At 44.1% G+C, this 22500-nt stretch overlaps 1 protein-coding gene across 1 annotated transcript in view; it reads left to right on the forward strand.

Moving 5' to 3' along the window:
• LOC115105078 (matrix metalloproteinase-16) overlaps positions 1 to 22500 on the forward strand; it is a 73408-nt gene that overhangs the window by 37422 nt on the left and 13486 nt on the right. Inside the window, 4 exon segments of the mRNA XM_029626651.2 lie at positions 11131 to 11292; positions 13013 to 13054; positions 13057 to 13229; positions 20348 to 20486. Coding sequence (XP_029482511.2) covers positions 11131 to 11292; positions 13013 to 13054; positions 13057 to 13229; positions 20348 to 20486 — 516 coding nt within the window.

Consider the following 22500-nt stretch of genomic DNA (forward strand, 5'->3'; position numbering starts at 1 on the left):
GAGAGAGAGAGAGAGAGAGAGAGAGAGAGAGAGAGAGAGAGAGAGAGTTTATTTACTTTCCCTTTCAACTACTTGCACATTGTTACAACACTGTACAAAGCCAATAATATAACCTTTGAAATGTCTTTATTCTTTTACATTTTTGTGAGTGTAATGTTCACTACTGTTTCTCTTGTTTATTGTCTATTCAATTTGCTTTGGCAATGTAAACATGTGTTTCCCATGTCAATAAAGCCCTTTGAATTGAATTCAATTGAGAGAGAGAGAAAGAGAGGGAGTGTGAGAGAGAGAGAGAGAGAGAGAGAGGGGCAGAGAGAGAGAGAGAGAGAGAGGGGCAGAGAGAGAGAGAGAGAGAGAGGGGCAGAGAGAGAGAATAGAAAATGAGATGGTGATCATAAATCTCCTGTGTCTTCCCCACCCTCCCTTCCTCCTGCCCTCCCTCCCTCCCTCCCTATCTCTTCTCTCTGTGCGAGAGGGTTAGCTTCCTCCCTGACTCATTTATAACAGTATGACCTCCAGTGTCTGTTTAGTAGGAGAGGACTGTAGTGGCAGAGAGAGGAGAGGAGAGGAGAGGAGAGGAGAGGAGAGGAGAGGAGAGGAGAGGAGAGGAGAGGAGAGGAGAGGAGAGGAGAGGAGAGGAGAGGAGAGGAGAGGAGAAAGGGGGAGATAGGGAAGGAGAGGAGTGGAGAGGAGAAAGGGGGAGAGTGGGAAGGAGAGGAGAAAGGGGGAAACAGGGAAGGAGGGGAGCGGAGAGGAGAAAGAGGGAAGGAGAGGAGTGGAGAGGAGAAAGGGAGAGAGAGGGAAGCAGAGGAGCGTAGAGGAGAAAGGGGGAGAGAGGGAAGGGAGAGGAGTGGAGAGGAGAAAGGGGGAGAGTGGGAAGGAGAGGAGAAAGGGGGAAAGAGGGAAGGAGGGGAGCGGAGAGGAGAAAGAGGGAAGGAGAGGAGTGGAGAGGAGAAAGGGAGAGAGAGGGAAGCAGAGGAGCGGAGAGGAGAAAGGGGGAGAGAGGAGAGGAGTGGAGAGGAGAAAGGGGAGAGTGGGAAGGAGAGGAGAAAGGGGGAAAGAGGGAAGGAGGGAGCGGAGAGGAGAAAGAGGGAAGGAGAGGAGTGGAGAGGAGAGGAGAAAGGGGGAAAGAGGGAAGGAGGGGAGCGGAGAGGAGAGGAGAAAGAGGGAAGGAGAGGAGTGGAGAGGAGAAAGGGGGAGAGAGGGAAGGAGAGGAGAAAGGGGGAGAGTGGGAAGGAGAGGAGAACGGGGGAAAGAGGGAAGGAGAGGAGAGGAGAAAGGGAGAGAGAGGGAAGCAGAGGAGTGGAGAGGAGGAAGGGGGAGAGAGGGAAGGAGCGGAGAGGAGAATGGGGGAGAGTGGGAAGGAGAGGAGAGGAGAAAGGGGGAGAGATGGTAGGAGAGGAAAGGAGAGGAGAGAGGAAAGGATGGGAGAGTGCTGAGAGGAGAGGTGAGAAGGGGGATGAGATGGGAAAGGGGGAGAGATGAAAGATAAAAGGGAGACATGGGGAGGAGAGGAGATCTCCAGCAGGTTTTCACAATGCCACTGTCTGTTGGTCACGCGGGATGGAGATATAGAGAAGAAGATATACATACGGTATTGTTTTTAAACTGATATCTGAAGGACAGTGATCCTCCCTTCATCCGGTTCCATTGTTGGAGGACGAGATATGACTGTTGACAGGATATGATGTCACAGAGACTACAGGGGTCAAGGTGAGAGTCAAGGTAGCATTTGAATCTCTCTGCACTCTGTACCATTTACTGTACAGCAGGGCTCTTCAACTGGTAGCCCGCGGGCCAGATCTGGCCCTTTTATCAATTTAGGCTGGCCTCTTGATCAGTTCTGAAAATTACTTAAAAAATCCGTATGAACCCAATGATTCTTGAAGAATATAACTTAGAAATGCCTCATGAGCTTAGTTCAACTGTCACACTACATGAGAATGTAGTGTTTTTCTCCAATGTTTGTAAACAAAGTAAATGCAAACAATAACTGTACAGCCTCAAAACGTGGTTGAAACTATCATGTTGATATCATGGATGGTCAGTCCTTGCTTCCCTAGTTCTGTCTATGAGAGTGGTTCGATTTCTCCAGCTCCATCCTTCAGCTTTTTACCGAAACAGGGGCCTGGAGGCACTTTGTTATTGTTTAAACTGCTGATTGCCTCTTTAAATAAATGTGTACACATTTGTTTGCTAAAATAGAGAATCAAATGGTCCATGTCATCACTGTCTGTGAGTTAGGGCAGTAAAGAGAAAACACGTCATTTTCAGAGGGTTTTAAAATAACCTAGTTACTTTCAGCAACATCTAAGTGACATATGTTTTTGATACAGTTCATCGGAGGAATCATCACATGCTGTCCAATAGATAAGCTTTGTTAAAGACGCTTTCAAATTGGCACATATCATTTTCCTCATTGAGCAAATCCTGATATATCGCTGCAAGCAGCAATGAAACGTGCTGTCTTATGAGCAGGCTGAAAGAGACAGTAGCATGGACTCAATATACTCTTTTAGTTGATCCAGTGAAGAGCATTGAAGTTATTAGGGCTTTTTTTAATCTGTTTTTTTATATCGCTTTGATTTTTTTAAACGCTCATTACAACACCACCTATGGGTGTTGTTGTACTCTGATTTTGCCAATGTATATTTTTTAATATTTTTTTTTTTTACAGTTTACAGTTGCCAATCGGGCATTGAGATGTTGTGACAAAGGCGGGAGAATAATACGACAGAAAGAAGAATTCCATCAAAAGCAACTTCGCTGCCAGCACCCCTAATAAAATCTATCAATGGAGATGTGTTCCAAAAGTTCTATCACTTGATGAGAAATGTATCTTCTCCAAAAAAGTGTGTTTTTCATGGCCCTAAGCTCCCATATATATATATATATATATATAGTGAAGCTAGCTCTTCTGCTCAAAAGAGTGTGTTTTTCATGGCCCTAAGCTCCCATATATATATATATATAGTGAAGCTAGCTCTTCTGCTCAAAAGAGTGTGTTTTTCATGGCCCTAAGCTCCCATATATATATATATATAGTGAAGCTAGCTCTTCTGCTCAAAAGAGTGTGTTTTTCATGGCCCTAAGCTCCCATATATATATATATATATGAAGCTAGCTCTTCTGCTCAAAAGAGTGTGTTTTTCATGGCCCTAAGCTCCCATATATATATATATATAGTGAAGCTAGCTCTTCTGCTCAAAAGAGTGTGTTTTTCATGGCCCTAAGCTCCCATATATATATATATATATATATAGTGAAGCTAGCTCTTCTGCTCAAAAGAGTGTGTTTTTCATGGCCCTAAGCTCCCATATATATATATATATATATAGTGAAGCTAGCTCTTCTGCTCAAAAGAGTGTGTTTTTCATGGCCCTAAGCTCCCATATATATATATATATATATATATAGTGAAGCTAGCTCTTCTGCTCAAAAGAGTGTGTTTTTCATGGCCCTAAGCTCCCATATATATATATATATAGTGAAGCTAGCTCTTCTGCTCAAAAGAGTGTGTTTTTCATGGCCCTAAGCTCCCATATATATATATATATATAGTGAAGCTAGCTCTTCTGCTCAAAAGAGTGTGTTTTTCATGGCCCTAAGCTCCCATATATATATATATATATATAGTGAAGCTAGCTCTTCTGCTCAAAAGAGTGTGTTTTTCATGGCCCTAAGCTCCCATATATATATATATAGTGAAGCTAGCTCTTCTGCTCAAAAGAGTGTGTTTTTCATGGCCCTAAGCTCCCATATATATATATATAGTGAAGCTAGCTCTTCTGCTCAAAATAGTGTGTTTTTCATGGCCCTAAGCTCCCATATATATATATATATAGTGAAGCTAGCTCTTCTGCTCAAAAGAGTGTGTTTTTCATGGCCCTAAGCTCCCATATATATATATATATAGTGAAGCTAGCTCTTCTGCTCAAAAGAGTGTGTTTTTCATGGCCCTAAGCTCCCATATATATATATATATAGTGAAGCTAGCTCTTCTGCTCAAAAGAGTGTGTTTTCCATGGCCCTAAGCTCCCATATATATATATATATATATATAGTGAAGCTAGCTCTTCTGCTCAAAAGAGTGTGTTTTTCATGGCCCTAAGCTCCCATATATATATATATATATATAGTGAAGCTAGCTCTTCTGCTCAAAAGAGTGTGTTTTTCATGGCCCTAAGCTCCCATATATATATATATAGTGAAGCTAGCTCTTCTGCTCAAAAGAGTGTGTTTTTCATGGCCCTAAGCTCCCATATATATATATATATAGTGAAGCTAGCTCTTCTGCTCAAAAGAGTGTGTTTTTCATGGCCCTAAGCTCCCATATATATATATAGTGAAGCTAGCTCTTCTGCTCAAAAGAGTGTGTTTTTCATGGCCCTAAGCTCCCATATATATATATATATAGTGAAGCTAGCTCTTCTGCTCAAAAGAGTGTGTTTTCCATGGCCCTAAGCTCCCATATATATATATATATATATAGTGAAGCTAGCTCTTCTGCTCAAAAGAGTGTGTTTTTCATGGCCCTAAGCTCCCATATATATATATATATATATAGTGAAGCTAGCTCTTCTGCTCAAAAGAGTGTGTTTTTCATGGCCCTAAGCTCCCATATATATATATATAGTGAAGCTAGCTCTTCTGCTCAAAAGAGTGTGTTTTTCATGGCCCTAAGCTCCCATATATATATATATATATAGTGAAGCTAGCTCTTCTGCTCAAAAGAGTGTGTTTTTCATGGCCCTAAGCTCCCATATATATATATACAGTGCCTTGCGAAAGTATTCGGCCCCCTTGAACTTTGCGACCTTTTGCCACATTTCAGGCTTCAAACATAAAGATATAAAACTGCATTTTTTTTGTGAAGAATCAACAACAAGTGGGACACAATCATGAAGTGGAACGACATTTATTGGATATTTCAAACTTTTTTAACAAATCAAAAACTGAAAAATTGGGCGTGCAAAATGATTCAGCCCCTTTACTTTCAGTGCAGCAAACTCTCTCCAGAAGTTCAGTGAGGATCTCTGAATGATCCAATGTTGACCTAAATGACTAATGATGATAAATACAATCCACCTGTGTGTAATCAAGTCTCCGTATAAATGCACCTGCACTGTGATAGTCTCAGAGGTCCGCTAAAAGCGCAGAGAGCATCATGAAGAACAAGGAACACACCAGGCAGGTCCGAGATACTGTTGTGAAGAAGTTTAAAGCCGGATTTGGATACAAAAAGATTTCCCAAGCTTTAAACATCCCAAGGAGCACTGTGCAAGCGATAATATTGAAATGGAAGGAGTATCAGACCCCTGCAAATCTACCAAGACCTGGCCGTCCCTCTAAACTTTCAGCTCATACAAGGAGAAGACTGATCAGAGATGCAGCCAAGGGGCCCATGATCACTCTGGATGAACTGCAGAGATCTACAGCTGAGGTGGGAGACTCTGTCCATAGGACAACAATCAGTCGTATATTGCACAAATCTGGCCTTTATGGAGGAGTGGCAAGAAGAAAGCCATTTCTTAAAGATATCCATAAAAAGTGCAGTTTAAAGTTTGCCACAAGCCACCTGGGAGACACACCAAACATGTGGGAGAAGGTGCTCTGGTCAGATTAAACCAAAATTGAACTTTTTGGCAACAATGCAAAACGTTATGTTTGGCGTAAAAGCAACACAGCTCATCACCCTGAACACACCCCATCCCCACTGTCAAACATGGTGGTGACAGCATCATGGTTTGGGCCTGCTTTTCTTCAGCAGGGACAGGGAAGATGGTTAAAATTGATGGGAAGATGGATGGAGCCAAATACAGGACCATTCTGGAAGAAAACCTGATGGAGTCTGCAAAAGACATGAGACTGGGACGGAGATTTGTCTTCCAACAAGACAATGATCCAAAACATAAAGCAAAATCTACAATGGAATGGTTCAAAAATAAACATATCCAGGTGTTAGAATGGCCAAGTCAAAGTCCAGACCTGAATCCAATCGAGAATCTGTGGAAAGAACTGAAAACTGCTGTTCACAAATGCTCTCCATCCAACCTCACTGAGCTCGAGCTGTTTTGCAAGGAGGAATGGGAAAAAATGTCAGTCTCTCGATGTGCAAAACTGATAGAGACATACCCCAAGCGACTTACAGCTGTAATCGCAGCAAAAGGTGGCGCTACAAAGTATTAACTTAAGGGGGCTGAATAATTTTGCACGCCCAATTTTTCAGTTTTTGATTTGTTAAAAAAGTTTGAAATATCCAATAAATGTCGTTCCACTTCATGATTGTGTCCCACTTGTTGTTGATTCTTCACAAAAAATACAGTTTTATATCTTTATGTTTGAAGCCTGAAATGTGGCAAAAGGTCGCAAAGTTCAAGGGGGCCGAATACTTTCGCAAGGCACTGTATATAGTGAAGCTAGCTCTTCTGCTCAAAAGAGTGTGTTTTTCATGGCCCTAAGCTCCCATATATATATATATAGTGAAGCTAGCTCTTCTGCTCAAAAGAGTGTGTGTAAAAAAAACAGGAAGTAACCACTGAACAATACTGGAACCGCTTGAAAACAAAGTATTATGGTAGATGTAAGCAGGAACAGGAAGACCAAAATTGGGCATGCATTTTGTAGGAAGAGGTAGTCCATATATGGGCGTGATCAAAGAATCTGTGGTTGCTACTCAATTCGATCAGACCTGCTTTAGCCAAAATCCGCATGGCGGTGGTTTTGGTGGTGTCGAAGATGGAACTGCGTTAGAGCTGTCAAATCCACAAGTGACTCCCGGCATTACACCTAAAGCGGACATTGCCATTGGCTGCACATTAACAGAAATCCCATGCAGCCTTGTTTACGAGTTCTAACACTGGAATGAGAGATGTAATCTACACCTTTATTAGGATGATAGAAACCCTCATTATTTAATTGAATCATTTTTCTATTTGAGCGGCATTCTTTCTGTATAGCCTCCACTTTCTCGTTCTGACTCATTAACAGAGTGGGACGGGTGGGGGATGGGGGGGTGTGGGACGGGTGTGGGACGGGTGTGGGACGGGTGGGGACGGGGACGGGTGGGGGGGGGGTGGGGACGGGTGGGGGTGGGACGGGTGGGGGACGGGTGTGGGACGGGTGTGGGACGGGTGGGGGACGGGTGTGGCTTTGTGACAATGATCAAGAGCAGCTGCTCACTGATTAAACGGCTTCAATGAAGTTCCACCTCTGACACGGCCAAAACATCCGCTATGCGGGTGTCTGCTATTGCCGGTTAGCGCTGGATCTGATTGAATCCAGGCCTACGTTGATTCCCAACTTTCACCTTAGCAACAGTGCTAAGAACGAGACAGCGCAAACAGCAAATGTCCCTGGAATCTGGAGGTAGATAGTGACAGGAGAGCAAACCGCAGTGGATAAAAGACTGGAACTATTCAAATATCAACAGCCAGTGTGAGACTTTCTGTACAGAGACAAACTGAGACTTATTGAGAGATTATAGTGAGACATTTGAGAAATGATGCTGGTGGTGTGTGTGACTGTTGTCCTGGGACTTCTCTCAGTGGGCGGCTCCCAGGTGGCCCCTTCAACCTCTGCGGATCTCCTGAGTTCACTGGAGCAGCACAGCCTCAATCAGACTCTGGGTAACTCTGTGGCTGAGAGTTCAAAGCGTCCTTCTTGGGAGTTAATCCCTGTTGGTAACCAGAACAATCCACTTGACATCACCCAGTTCCATGATCTAAGACGAACACGCTTCAGGATACTCTCTAACTTGTCTCGCAAGCTTCACTGCTCGAACCCCTAAGAATAATTAACGCCAAAAATAACAATGGGGTTTCTTGTAGGTTCTGTTACACTTGTTACAGGAAAAAGATGTAAATGTTTCTAAATACCAGGGTCAACAGCATCATCGCATTTCTCGTTCCATGATGGGCATATGGACACATGGCAACGTCCGCTCACTGATTTGCTGCACCCTAAAATAAAATTAAGATTTGTTTCAAGGCGGTCTCAACTCTGTCCTCAGTTGGTCCACATGGGCCAGCTCAGAAGAACCACTTCCAATGATATCATCAGTCTCTCAGTGTCTCTCTCTTCTCCTCACCTCTCCTCTCTTCTCGTCACCTCTCTTCACCTCACCGGTCCTCTTTTTTCCTCACCTCTCTTCTCCTCACCTCACTTCTCTTCTCCTCAACTCTCTTCACCTCAGCTCTCTTCTCTTCTCCTCACCTCTCTTCTTCTCACCTCTCCTCTCTTCTCCTCACCTCTCTTCACCTCTCTTCACCTCACCTCACTTCTTCTCCTCACCTCTCTTCACCTCACCTCTCTTCTCTTCTTCTCACCTCTCTTCTTCTCACCTCTCCTCTCTTCTCCTCACCTCTCTTCACCTCTCTTCACCTCACCTCTCTTCTCCTCACCTCTCCTCTCTCTCTCCTCTCCCCCCCTCCCTCTCCTCTCCTCTCTTCTCCTCACCTCTCTTCTCCTCACCTCACCTCTCTTCTCCTCACCTCACCTATCTTCTCCTCACCTCTCCTCTCTTCTCCTCACCTCTCTTCTCCTCACCTCTCCTCTCTTCTCCTCACCTCTCTTCACCTCTCCTCACCTCTCCTCTCTTCTCCTCACCTCTCTTCTCTTCTCCTCACCTCTCTTCACCTCACCTCTCCTCTCCGCTCCTCACCTCTCCTCTCTCTCTCTCCTCTCTCCCCCCTCTCCTCTCCTCATCTCTCTTCACCTCACCTCTCCTCTCTTCTCCTCAACTCTCTTCTCCTCACCTCACCTCTCTTCTCCTCATCTCACCTATCTTCTCCTCACCTCTCCTCTCTTCTCCTCACCTCTCTTCTCCTCACCTCTCCTCTCTTCTCCTCACCTCTCTTCACCTCAACTCTCCTCACCTCTCCTCTCTTCTCCTCACCTCTCTTCTCCTCACCTCACCTCTCTTCTCCTCACCTCACCTATCTTCTCCTCACCTCTCCTCTCTTCTCCTCACCTCTCTTCTCCTCACCTCTCCTCTCTTCTCCTCACCTCTCTTCACCTCTCCTCACCTCTCCTCTCTTCTCCTCACCTCTCTTCACCTCACCTCTCCTCACCTCTCCGCCTCCTCACCTCTCTTCACCTCAACTCTCCTCACCTCTCCTCTCTTCTCCTCACCTCTCCTCTCTTCTCCTCACCTCTCTTCTCCTCACCTCTCTTCTCCTCACCTCACCTATCTTCTCCTCACCTCTCCTCTCTTCTCCTCACCTCTCCTCTCTTCTCTTCTCCTCACCTCTGCTATTTTCTCATCACCTCTCCTCACCACTCTTCTCTTCTACTCACCTCTCCTCTTCTCTCCTCTCCTCTCTCCTCTTCTGCTCTCCATCAGGGAAATAGATTGGAGTAGACATCTCGCGCTCTTCATTTGCATAGCAATATGCCCCAATTTCCCAAGTGATTCTTAAACCATTGGACTCTCTCTCTTCTCGTTCTCTCTCTCTATCATTATTTATCTCATTCACCCTCATTATATTCTTGCATAAATCTTTTCTGTGATTGTTAGCATTTTGCTCACATTTTCATTTTTGATGTCAGCTAAACCATAACAGTCATTTACATAACAAACTACAGCTGGAATCATTTTTTACATTGCCTATTATAGCACTGTGAGACACGACCCACTGGGCACAGATGTCAATTCCACTTCTATTCCACTTTGGTTCAAAATAATTTCATTGAAATGTAGTAGAAACCATGTTGATTCAACCAGAGTGTGCCCAGTGGGTACTATATATTATTTTATACTGCCATCTATTTTATTTGCTGTATACACAAATCCAGACCCAGTCATGTGTGTGTTTGTCTATAGCAGCATACTTATTGAGAGGGCACATCTGGACTGGTACTGGACTGGTACTGAATCTGCATGTCCTGGTACACATTCCTCTGTAGATAAGGGCTTCAAGTCAATGAGAACAGAATGAATCAACTATGCTCCTTGTAACCATGCCGGGTGCTTCAGAAAGAGTGAGAGTGAGGGGGAGAGGAATAGGGAGGGAGAGAGAGAGAGACGGTAGGAGGGAGAGAGAGGGGGAGGGGAATAGGGAGGGAGAGAGAGGGAGACGGTAGGAGGAAGAGAGGGAGGGAGGGAGAGAGAGAGCGATATACAGGGGAGAGAAGAGAGGGGGGAGACAAAAAGAGAAAGAGAGAGGGAGACGGTAGGAGGGAGAGAGATAGAGACAGCGGAAGAGAGAGAGAAAGAGAGAGACTAATTGATCATGTGGCTTTCCAACTGTTCTCTATTCATTCTGGGTTTTCTGGTTCCTGTCCTCCTCTGTCCCAGTTAGTGAATGGATCTAAATCTACGCCCCAAAAGGCATCATATTCCCTATGTAGTGCACTATATAGGGAATAGGGTGTCATTTGGGACGTACACTCTGACTGGGACACGGCTGGTTGCCACTGGAGCCTTCTGGGGTCAGAGTTCAACCCAGCGTAAAATCACTGGCTTACCCGCATAATTACAAAGGGGACCAGTGCTTCCCATGCTCTCACAGAGGGAAGACAATCCAGTTTCTTTTGATCTGTGTGTGTGTGTGTGTGTGTGTGTGTGTGTGTGTGTGTGTGTGTGTGTGTGTGTGTGTGTGTGTGTATTAAGACCATAATGGTTCCCATCAGTGGTAGTGGTTGTTTTTACTGCGCCATCCTTTAATTTGGGGAATCAATGGTGGACCACACACACTCTCTGTCGCTGTCACACACACTCTCTGACCCTGCTCTGATCCTGCCGACCCTGCTTTGACCCTACTCTGACCTTGGTCGCCTCTCACACACATATGACTCATCTCTTTCTGTGTGTGCATATTTAGCGATTGTGGGTTTCTTGGGTGTATAGTAAAACTCCAAGAAAAGTTTCAGCATAAATTGCGCTGTAGATTATAATTCACACATCCTGACCATTTGAAGTATGATGGTGCATTTTCTCATAGGGATTGTATGTGTGCGAAAGGCAGATGTCACCCTTAGTGCTCTGATCTGATTTCACACTACACATGTCTCACACACATCTCTCTCTCTCTCTCTCTCTCTCTCTCTCTCTCTCTCTCTCTTCTCTCTCTCTCTCTCTCTCTCTCTCTCTCTCTCTCTCTCTCTCTCTCCCTCTCTCTCTTTCTCTAGGTAATGATCTGTTCCTAGTGGCAGTCCATGAGCTGGGCCATGCCCTTGGTTTGGAACACTCCAACGATCCCACAGCCATCATGGCCCCCTTCTACCAGTACATGGACACAGAGAACTTCAAGCTGCCCCACGACGACCTCCAGGGCATCCAGAAGATCTACGGTAGACTAGCCTTCCTCTCGTTTAATACAACCATCTGCTTATACCATCAGTGTGCTGCCGGAGGGAGGGAGGGAGGGGCAGACCTGGGTACACCATCAAACCTCTCCTCCTCCTTCCTTCTTTTTACTGTTCTTCCTCCGCCACCCTTTTCCTTGTCATTTTGGTCTTCAAGGGTAGCGGGCAGGACTCTTATAAAGAGGATGGGACTTAACCTTTTCCCCTCTTCCGCCTCTTAAAATCAGGGTTGTATTGGAGAGATGTGTGTGTGTGTGCGTAGCAACATGAGGGTTTACCGTCATAAGGGATAGCATCGAGCGCAGACTCTGTTTCTGTTTATGGTGTGTGGTTTATCTCTCCATCATTCTCGCTATCATTATATAATTGCAAAGTGCTTTGCCCCCACTAATCCAGGGTCTATTTCAAGAGATTTAATTCAGTCAATGAATACAATCCCTGTGGTCCTCCCAGGAAGCAGCTGATCAGTTCACTGTACTGACTGACTGGGATGATGATGATGATGATGATGATGATACCTAGTGGAGTAGTACTGTTATCTGCTGATCCTATGGGCCTACAATCCCTGGGGATGATTGCCTACGGTCATGTGTTCATCCATGTATTAATTTGTTGGTTAGTTTGTCCGTTCATTCATTCATTTGTTTTTTGTTCATTCAGTCATTCACTCATTCAATCACTCACTAATGCATTTATTCACCCTCTCTTTTTCTATTTCCTAAAGCTGTCACCTCTGTGTAATAGTCCTATCACTGTTGTTGGCCCCAGCCTTGTTATCCGGCTGCATGATTGGCACCGGTCCTGTCCAAATGGGATTAATGATAATTGAATAACCCACAGCTATGGACAGACATCCATTGTAGAATTTCAGCTGTTTATTTATATAAGCTAAATAAGTACACCAACACTGAACCCCAAGCCGCTTAACATTCAATAACACTACTGAACTAATAATGTCAAAGAATCACAGTCAATTCATTTAATAAGAACAAAGTGAGAGTTGAGTCTGTTTGGATAGCAGGGGCTGAGTCCCAAATGGCACCCTATTCCCTGTGAAGTGCACTTCCTTTGACCCATATGCACTATATCGGGAATAGGGTGTCATTTGTGATGCAGGCTAGGTCTCGTCTCCTTTTAATGGCTGTAGTCTAGCTAGGTCAACGTTGGACTGTAATTGATGTGTTAATGATGACAGTGTGTCACGCTGTGTCCCTCTGTTCTTTATTCCCAATCTAAATTACTATTACATTTGCTAAGCCAATTGCACCACCTCTCTGTAACAGGTGGTTTAAAGGGGGGATTAACGTTGAGTGTTTTGGTGGAACCCTGCGACACAAAGCTCATGCGTGTCTGTGTCCTGTGTCCGTCGGCTATTGCGTTAGGACCAAACGTTTCAGATACCCTTAGGTCCGCATCTCAGATGGCAACCTATTCCCTCTACAGTGCACTGCTACTTCATAGAGCCCTATGGACATAACGTAGAGAATAGGCTGCGTAGACCCCACCTTCTAGCTCCGAGTCTACGGATAGCTACGCTTTGCCTGTGATACGTGGTTGTCCCACCTAGCTATCTTAAGATTAATGTACTGTAAGTTGTTCTGGATAAGAGCGTCTGCTAAATTACTCAAATGTACTGTAGTCTTTTCAGCGTTTTTGTTCATTTGTTTGTTTGTTTAGTAATATTGTTGATGTTGTTTTCATTCAGGTCCACCAGATAAGGTACCCCAGCCGACCAAGCCTTTACCAACAGCCCCCCACACCGCTCGCAACCCCCCTCGGACCCTCGCAAGCCCGACAGGCAGACGCGACCCCCCAGGGTACCTACGGGGGACAAGCCCAGCCAGCCCAACGCCAAGCCTAACATCTGTGATGGGGGCTTCAACACCCTGGCCATTCTGAGACGAGAGATGTTCGTGTTCAAGGTGGGAAGTCACTGTGTTTGACCATCCATCTACTTCAACTACATTCAAAATAACTACCTGAGTGGCAATTACCTTTGGCCATGTGAGAGTTCGCAACAACAAGAAAAACAACAACATCATGACGGCATACAACAAACATACCACATATGACCAACACAGCAACTTCACAGCAAGATAGCACAACATCAACATGTCATGTTCCTGGGTGTGTGTGTGCATGCAGGCTCGAAGGACCAGGGCCCACTTGCATAAAACACCTTCAGTTCATTTTTGCCCTTATATCTTCCCTTAATGTTTCCTTAACTTTCAGTCAGTTGCACAAAACATTTGAATGTGAATTTCCCCCTTAAATGAAGTGAACAATTGAAGTGTGCCCATGAGGTCCCTTAAACGCCTCATTCAGTATGGATATCAATTTAAACAGCATTTGTGGAGATGAATGTTGCTTTCATCTGCTCTGGTTACAAAAGAGAAATGTCAACCAACCAACTTAGCTACTTAGGTAAACAATGGAAGATGCACAATCCATAGCTATAAAGCTAGCTGGCTAGTTAACTATAGCTACTCTGTGAGCTTGCTTGACGTACTACAACATGATAGAATGTATTTTGAGAAAAAAGTAACTACAAGAAATGTGGTTTATTATCTTCTGAAGCAATGTGGTTATCCTATATTTGATTGTAGAAGTTCTTTTTTTGATATCTTACAAAATGAAAGCAACCTTTTTAATGGTACATTTTTGTACTTAATATTTTGAATATAAAGCTACAATCATCACGCACTCTCAAAAACCATTCCCATTATTATAATATTTCCCAGCATGCTCTATTTCAGGTTGATGTTTAGATTTTTTTGTTTCAATATGTGTGTTTTTTGATTGATTGATTGATCTTATGCTACACAAAGATAAATTGCATACGTAGTAGTTGCAGCCGTTATTGAAATGGTTGTTTCCATTTTAGATGGTTTAGGTTGTCTCATTTATCAAATTTGCCCTACCTTTGGCAGTCATTCTAAATGCAGGTTACAGGTGAATAACTCTGGCTGGATTCCAATAAGAATTACTATCACTTTTCAAGCAGCATAATGTCCGATGTGGCCAGGAAACCAGGAGTTTCAGACCACTGTTTTGGGCTAAAACTAGACTCAACATATGGTTTTACATGTCAGGTAGCAAAACTGATCTGTTAGTAGTTGGGTTTATTGCACCCGGTTGTTTTTGCATGCACAAAACAGACACCCTGGGAAATATTCAAATAAGGTTTTTACACCCTGCAGTGTTAAAACAACACCTAAAACCCGTTTATGACGTACATTTTTGCCCCTTAAAAAGAAAAAAAAGGCAACCACAAAAAAAGGGAAATGTTTACCTTTTCCAAATGTATGCTTCTGTGGACTACATGTAGTAAGGTACTATCTCATCCCCTAACGTACACTATTGGCTCTTTTAAGGTACGAACTGCAAGGGTACAACTATATATCTATAACTAAAGGTACAACCGACCAGCTTACAGGATACCACGACAGTGACAAGCGTTTATACCCCTTTAAGAACAAATATATACCTTTATTTCAGAGAGTGTGCTTTCAGTTAGTCAGGTCTCAGAGTCAAACTAATGGAAAGGCTCTGTGTGGGAGGGCTTCATATATGTGCCTAATATGTACTAACGTAGCAGATAACTGAAGCACTCTGGGTAGTGTGTATACCCGTAGTTATATATAGCTACAGAGTAGTCAGTACATATGTACTGCACTGTAGCTCATGTAATTAGCACTTTAACATCTCTAAAATGTAACTCTCTTCCACATTCATTTTCTCGAGAGGAATTTAACAGACTGCACTGTAGGATAGTCTACATATAGCACTTTATAGTGATTATGTAAGTGACTGAGTGACTCACACATTCTAAATGTGAGGTCTGTACGCTATGGCAGGGATGCGTTCCAAATGACACCCTATTTCCTATATAGTGCAATACGTCTGACAAGAGCCCTGGTCAAAAGTAGTGCCGTAAATAGGAAGTAGAGTGCCATTTGGGACGCAAGCCCAGGACTTGTTTGAATATCTATTAGCTTACATAGAAATAACATCTAGTCCAGATGGAATATGGTTTTCTCTTCCCAAACAAACCCCACAGTAGTAACCTCATCTCAGTTTACCCAGAACAAAAATGGTGCATAATTTGGTTTATGTTTACGTGGTCTGTCCACGAGAGATTATCCAGTAACAAACCCCACAGTAGCTTTCTGTCCAGTAACTAACCCCACAGTAGCTTTCTGTCCAGTAACTAACCCCACAGTAGCTTTCTGTCCAGTAACTAACCCCACAGTAGCTTTCTGTCCAGTAACAAACCCCACAGTAGCTTTCTGTCCAGTAACTAACCCCACAGTAGCTTTCTGTCCAGTAACAAACCCCACAGTAGCTTTCTGTCCAGTAACTAACCCCACAGTAGCTTTCTGTCCAGTAACAAACCCCACAGTAGCTTTATGTCCAGTAACAAACCCCACAGTAGCTTTCTGTCCAGTTTAACACAGAGTCGTGATGTGTCTATGCTTATGTATCCTCATCCAGAGACTCAGAGTCTCAGAGTACAAGGCCCTGGCAGCTCACAGTCAGCTAATGCACGCCCGCACACACATATACATATGCACACACACAGGAGGAAAGGGGAAAGCCCTCCAGGCAACACAAAGATCAACTATGTTCTCCACCAAAGAGAAAGAGAGAGAGCGGCTGTTCTTTTGTGTGTATTTTTCAGGGGTTATAAATAGCTAGTATTCATTGGTTAAGTAGGCTAAAACACGTGGAACTCACTGGGGAAATACCCCTCTCATAGAATATTGCCAAACACACTTACACTGTGGTTTGGTTTATATAATTTGAACAGTGATTCTACTTGTGTCTTACATTGCTTGGAAAAATCCTCATTCTCACTCGGCTTTCCAAAAAACAGTAACAGCCATTGCAGATTTTTCTCTTCCCCTGTCTCAGTCCACTGTACTTAATCATGGAGACAAGGCAAATGGACAAATGTATAATATTTGTGTGTAGGAAAAACTTTCAGGCCAACAGTCTCAGTGACCTGTGTCTCCATGGAAATGTCTGCCTAAGAACCCCTCTCACATGGTTTCTCCCTCCTCTCCCCTGGCAAAGGTTGGCGTGGAATAACCCGGCTTTGGTGATAGTCAGTAATGGAGAGAGACATGAGATTTCAAGACAGAGCTAAGAAAGACAGATAGTACGTCAAATAGTATCCCATAGGGCTCTTGACGAAAGTAGTGCACTATATAGGGAATAGGGTGCTATTTGGATGTACACAAAGGAACACAGGAAGTCTCAGTCTGATCGTTTATGAGTTTGGCACCTCAGCTCAGGGATGGATGGATAGATTTCCACAATAACGACTCTGTGGATATGAATCAAAACACTGGCCAACTACTCATGATTCAGGCCATGGATAGAGGTCATATTTAACTCGCAGATCAAAGAGAGCATTGACCCGTTTTATTTATTGGTTTGGTTTAGTGGTATTTCCCTCCAATCTTTCAACTCCAGAAAGAGATGGTTTCAAGGGCTGTTGTACTATTGTTTTTTTGTTTTGTTTTTCAGCTGTCAATGAGCATATTTAACGAAGCTACAATGAAACTAAATCACATTCCCTGTTCTAACCATCATCATTATCTCCTCTCATGAAGAGACAACACAAAATCACCTATTATGCAACTTCCTTTATGTATATGAATTGTGTTTCTAAGTTGTTTTTTACACTATGCGTTTGAGCTCATTGTAATTATAGTGTGTGGCTTGAATCCGGTTTTCAAGAGAAGCTCTCAGCTTGTCCATCATCTGCAACAAAAGCACAATGCATGTTTTCTCCCAAATCCAAATGTGCTCCGCATGGTCAAGACACATCTAAGCTAGGTATTATGAGAGAGAGAGAGAGAGAGAGGGTGTGGGGGATTCTATTAGCATCACTTAACCAGCAGCAGGGGAGATGAAGAGGAAGTTAGTGCTACTCTCTGACTGGCTCACAGCTACTCAGAGCCTATCACAATCCCTCCCACACACATCAGACAGGAAGCAGGACGCTGAGAGTATGGATGTTCTGTTCAGGGTAACTGAGGTTGTCATGGTGGAGACCGACTGGTTAAGAGTGGGTGATTAACAACAGAGGGAGAGAGGGAGGGAGGTTGGGAGGGAGGGATATGTAAGTAGATAAAATTCATGATGTGTAGAGATAAACCGTTTCCTGAACAAATAATTCCTCTAATTGAATAGCAATTTGGAAGGATGTTTACTACTCATACTTAGGGCTGTATTCTGCAATGTACATGAATTGGCTCCAGTAACAAGTAGAGTTGGAATCTTCATTAGTCTGTGCCTGTGGTATTTCCTCTGAAGCAGGTCTGTGTGCAGAGTGACTGTCTGTCTAGTTGATGGGTTACTGAGGAGGGAGGGAGTACGAGCGAGCTTTGGCTATTTTGGCTCACCTCGTCCTCCAGTTGATTGTGTTGGAAGACACGCTGTCACTACCTGCCAAGTCATTTAAAGATGAAATCTCCTCAGCCCTGAAAGACTGAAACACAGGTGGTCCCATAATGGGAAATAGGACTAGAGAGGATGGTGTGGTAGACCTACAATCGTTTTCAGCTGTAAGTTATATGAAACATTGAAGGAATATCATACGCTTCCATCAAACATCAAGAGACCCCTTGAGGGAGTATCTCTCATCATAACTACAGTTGCAGTCTCAAACGCTGGGGCCTCTTCCGTACCCCCCTGCCTATCTGACGTACCACAGTGATGTATAACGGAGACTTTCTGCATTCAGACGGAGTCACCTTTCCTCCTCTCCGCTCTGCTTTCAACAGGAAGAGGAGGGAACGGATGAAAGGAAAACACATGCTGTTCAGTAGCTTTCCAGTGTCCTTGACGGAGCTCAGAGCCAATGGTAAAACCATACAGCCAAGTCTGGATTTACAGTTATTACGACCCTGCCGTCTTCAGTGGTGGAGAGGAGGGGTTGAAGAGGGTCGGCAAGGTTTTAAGAGAGAACAGTAAATTGTACAGACATGACATGTTGCGTCCAGCAATCACCACCACATGATACCGTACATGCCCCCAACAATTGCACACTTCCTTATGCTACCCCCTGCCTCCCATCCACCTCCTCCTACCCCGTGCCCCTGCGTACAGGGATTGAGGGACACATTCTCATGCGAGAGCCCGATTTATACCAGAGCAGCAGAGAGACACTTCCTTCCTGTCCTGAATGTGTGAACAGATTTAGTGCTGGACTGGCTGGTCACACTAGGATGCAGTGGCAGAGCAGGAAGATTCATCCCTCTGTCCCTCCACCTTTCAATCTCCATCTCTTTGACTGTGACTACACCTTTTGTTTGGTAAATGGGGGTTGTTTCTCTTGTTCTCTCTCTTTCTCGCCTCCCACCCTCTATTCCCTCCTTCCCTCCTTCTCCGCCCCTCTCCTCCCTGCTCCTCACTGCTCCTCACTGCTCCCCACTGCTTCCCCTGCTTCCTCTCTCCTCTTCTTTCATCTCCACTCGTTTCTCCCCACTGTCCTCTCACCTTAACCCACACGCACATCAGATCAGCCCCAATTGGCTTGTTTAGCCTCAGCTGACCTCATTGTTGACCTCTGTCACGTTCAGTCTCTCAGGGATGCCCCTATGCAGCTTTATGGCTGTTCTGTGGTTAGGTGCTCTTACTTACAGCACTTTTAATGCAGGTCATTTATTAGATGTCAGTTGTTGACTTATAGCCCTACATGCATACCTGCAGTGATATTTGCACTACATTGAGGAACATCTGTGAACTCAAACATTCCGTGTTAAGAGTTTTTTATTTTCTTGTTGTCCTTTTTTGACAGCTGTACCTCTGTCTAAATGCATCATCAGTATTGCAAGGTAGCAATACCTTGAGTCTGTTTGTCTGCATTTGTAACAGGTTTTCGCAAACAAAGCAGAAATGAAACAGAGCCATAATCTTCTGTTACAGAGGTTATAGTAGTTATTTTGATTAGTTTGGACATTTGGGTAATTCCAAGTTGGCTCAGTGTCCATATTTTCAGAGCAGGAGAAAGAGGGAGATTGGAACATTTTGTCTTCTACAGAGTCGAAAGGAATCAAATAGCTCCGATTTCACAGTTTGATCTGTTTTCAATTACCGGGCTGAGTCCCATACTGAAGAAAACGCTGAACAATTGAAATCAATCAGGGCTTAGTGTAGAGTGGAGGGGCCATGGGACGCTGTGTGTGTGTGTGTGTGTGTGTGTGTGTGTGTGTGTGTGTGTGTGTGTGTGTGTGTGTGTGTGTGTGTGTGTGTGTGAAAGTGTGTGTACATGTCCTCCACACACACACACACAAGAGAGCGACAGAGGGAGTTTGATAAATGGGCTGTGCAGGTTTTAATGTGAATAAGGCGTGGTGTTGTGATGATGCCAGTGATGAGGTATCTCTATCCTTCTCTCTTTCCCCCTCACTCCCCTCATCCTCTCTTTCTCTCTCTCCCTCTTTCGCCCCTGTCTTTCTCTCACTGTCTCTCTTCGCCCTCTCTCTCTACCCCCCCTTTCTCTGTCTCTTTCTCTCTGTCTCTACTTCTCCGAGGGCAGGTCACTGTGTGTTTGGCCTCTGTGGAAGGCTAGAGCGGCCATTCCGTGCCAAGGGTGTGGTGTCTTACTGAGCCATAATGTCTTTCTCAGCTGGGCCTGTGAGCTCTTTCCTCTGAGTTTTGGCCCAACTCTCTTATCTTCAGGTTACATCCAGCATCAAAAAGACGGAGACACCTTAAACTTGGCTGTGCGCATTTTTCCTTTAGATTGTTATATTTTTCCTCAAGTTTCTTTAAAAAACTGAGCCATTTGACCTGAATAGTTTAGCATGTTTACAGTACAGGTTACATACTAATAAGCCTAATGGATGTTGATGCAGAGTAATGGAATCATCTCTCGGTCATTAAGCTTCACAGCTGTCAAACTATCCAGCTGGGTTTTGATTTCCAACAACACATTTTTAGCTTGTGTTGATATGTTGGTATGCCAGTGTGTTAATGACCCTTTCTCTCTCCTCTCCTCTCTCTCCCTCCTCTTCTCTCCTCTCAGGATCACTGGTTTTGGAGGGTACGGGACAACGCAGTGATGACGGGGTACCCCATGCTCATCAATGTCTTCTGGAGAGGACTGCCCCCCAAGATAGACGCTGTCTACGAGAACAGCGAGGGGAAATTTGTCTTCTTCAAAGGTAAGGATGCCCGCAGATGTATTATACATGATCTATATCAGGTATTGGCAACTGGCGGCCCGCGGGTCGCATGGCCCCCCTTTTGTAGTTTTTTTTTGGGGGGGCTCATTCTTACTTACTGTTGAGAGTTAGAATAATAGTACACAAAGTGCAATTTCGAAATTTGGTTGTGCATCAGCAGTTACTCAATTAGCCCATGTCAGCTCATTTTTGGGGGGTTTGGTAAGTTAGTCTAGCGGCCAGCTATCTAAACTTGTAGTAAGCATGGTCGAATTACTGACCAGGGTGGGGCCCATTGATCATCAGTTATCATATTAAAAGCTGCACGCATTTGCCTCCAACCTACAGTATTGCAACATCTGTAGAATAGCAGGAAATTAGCTGTAAAACTGCAACTGACCAATGTTGCCCATCCCTGATCTGCACAATCAGACAAATCCTAGACCAAAAAGCATTTTCAATAGGATACAGTAGGATGGGTCCTGCTCCTTATTCTCGGTTATGTGTGTGTGTGTGTATGCCTACATGTGTGCGTGGAGTGACGTTGCTGTAGTAGAAGGATTAACCAGAGGCTTATCTCTCTAGACTACGTGACTATAGACCCTGTACTTACTGTAACCCAGGCAATTTGCCTCTTAATCTCAGACAGTCAAAAGCAGTTTGTCCTTTGAAAATGTGCGCGTGCGTGTGCTTTCATGCATTGTCTCTTCCATAATCAGTCCATTCGAATGTATGACCTCACTAGCCCCACTGCAGCACAGATGAGTCTCTTCTCTGAGCGTGTTTACATCGTATAAACCTATAGCAGACGAAGGGGATGTCTCAATATATACATTTACTGAAAGAGACAGCAAATAAACAAACAAACAGACTTGTATACTCCCATGAGAGAGGAAGGGAGGGATGTGGGGAAGAGAGGAGACGGGTGTAAATCTGGGTCTGTCTTGATAATAACTACAAATCACAGATGGCTCGCAAACACATTTCTGTTTTTCACAGTTCCTCGAAAAACAGACTAGTTGTCCCCTGTGTACCCGAGAGCTCCTGAAATCCCTGTCTTCTTTTTTTTCTTTCTCTTTTTCTGGTTGTAGGGTTGAGATTTCCGTGAAATGAGAGGGTTTATTACTATGTCCTGTAATAAAACAACAGTGAGCTTTAAAAACAGAAGAAAGTGACTCTATAGGTAACAATGTAGGCTACGCATATTCAAGTAGGTGTCTGTGGAGATAAGCATCCACGGACGTTTTCTTAATTGACTTTGAATGCCTTATAAGGCAAAGCTTATGAAGATGTTCTGCCGTTGTTTGCAGCAGACTCATGCAGACTCAAATGGCACCTCATTTCCTATTTAGGACATTACTTTTGACCAGGGAATATATATTTACATTTTTTATATTTAACCTTTATTTAACTAGGCAAGTCGGTAAAGAATAAATTCTTATTTACAATGACGGCCTACCCCAGCCAAACCCGGACAACGCTGGGCCAATTGTGCGCCGCCCTATGGGACTCCCAATCACAGCCAGATGTGATACAGCCTGGAATCGAACCAGGGACTGTAGTGCCATCTCTTGCACTGAGAGGCAGTGCCTTAGACCACTGCGCCACTCGGGAGTCCTAATTTAGAGAAAAGGGTGCCATTTGTGACGCGGACTCCCTGTTTTTTAAAGCTGTGTTATACAAACACTGAATCGGCATGTAAATTAGACCCTCATTTAAATAAATATGCATCGCTCATAACAACCTTGTTTCTTAGCTGTCTGCCTTTAGGACTAGGGATGTATAGGTTTGGTGAAATCTGCTCATAAAGAAAGTCATTGACTCAATAATGTCCACTCATACACTGCTGACCTTTAAATGGGAGCAATTCGATAAGATAGAAAGTTATAGTATCAAAGTGCACTGACTATAAGGTTGTATCCCAATTGCCAACCTATTCCCTATATAGTGCACTACTTTTGAACAGAGCCCTATGGGTTCTTGTGAAGCGTAGTCCACTATAAAGGGAATAGGG

The sequence above is a fragment of the Oncorhynchus nerka genome, linkage group LG22 (genome assembly GCF_034236695.1).
Source record: "Oncorhynchus nerka isolate Pitt River linkage group LG22, Oner_Uvic_2.0, whole genome shotgun sequence".
In the NCBI taxonomy this organism is placed as follows: domain Eukaryota; kingdom Metazoa; phylum Chordata; class Actinopteri; order Salmoniformes; family Salmonidae; genus Oncorhynchus; species Oncorhynchus nerka.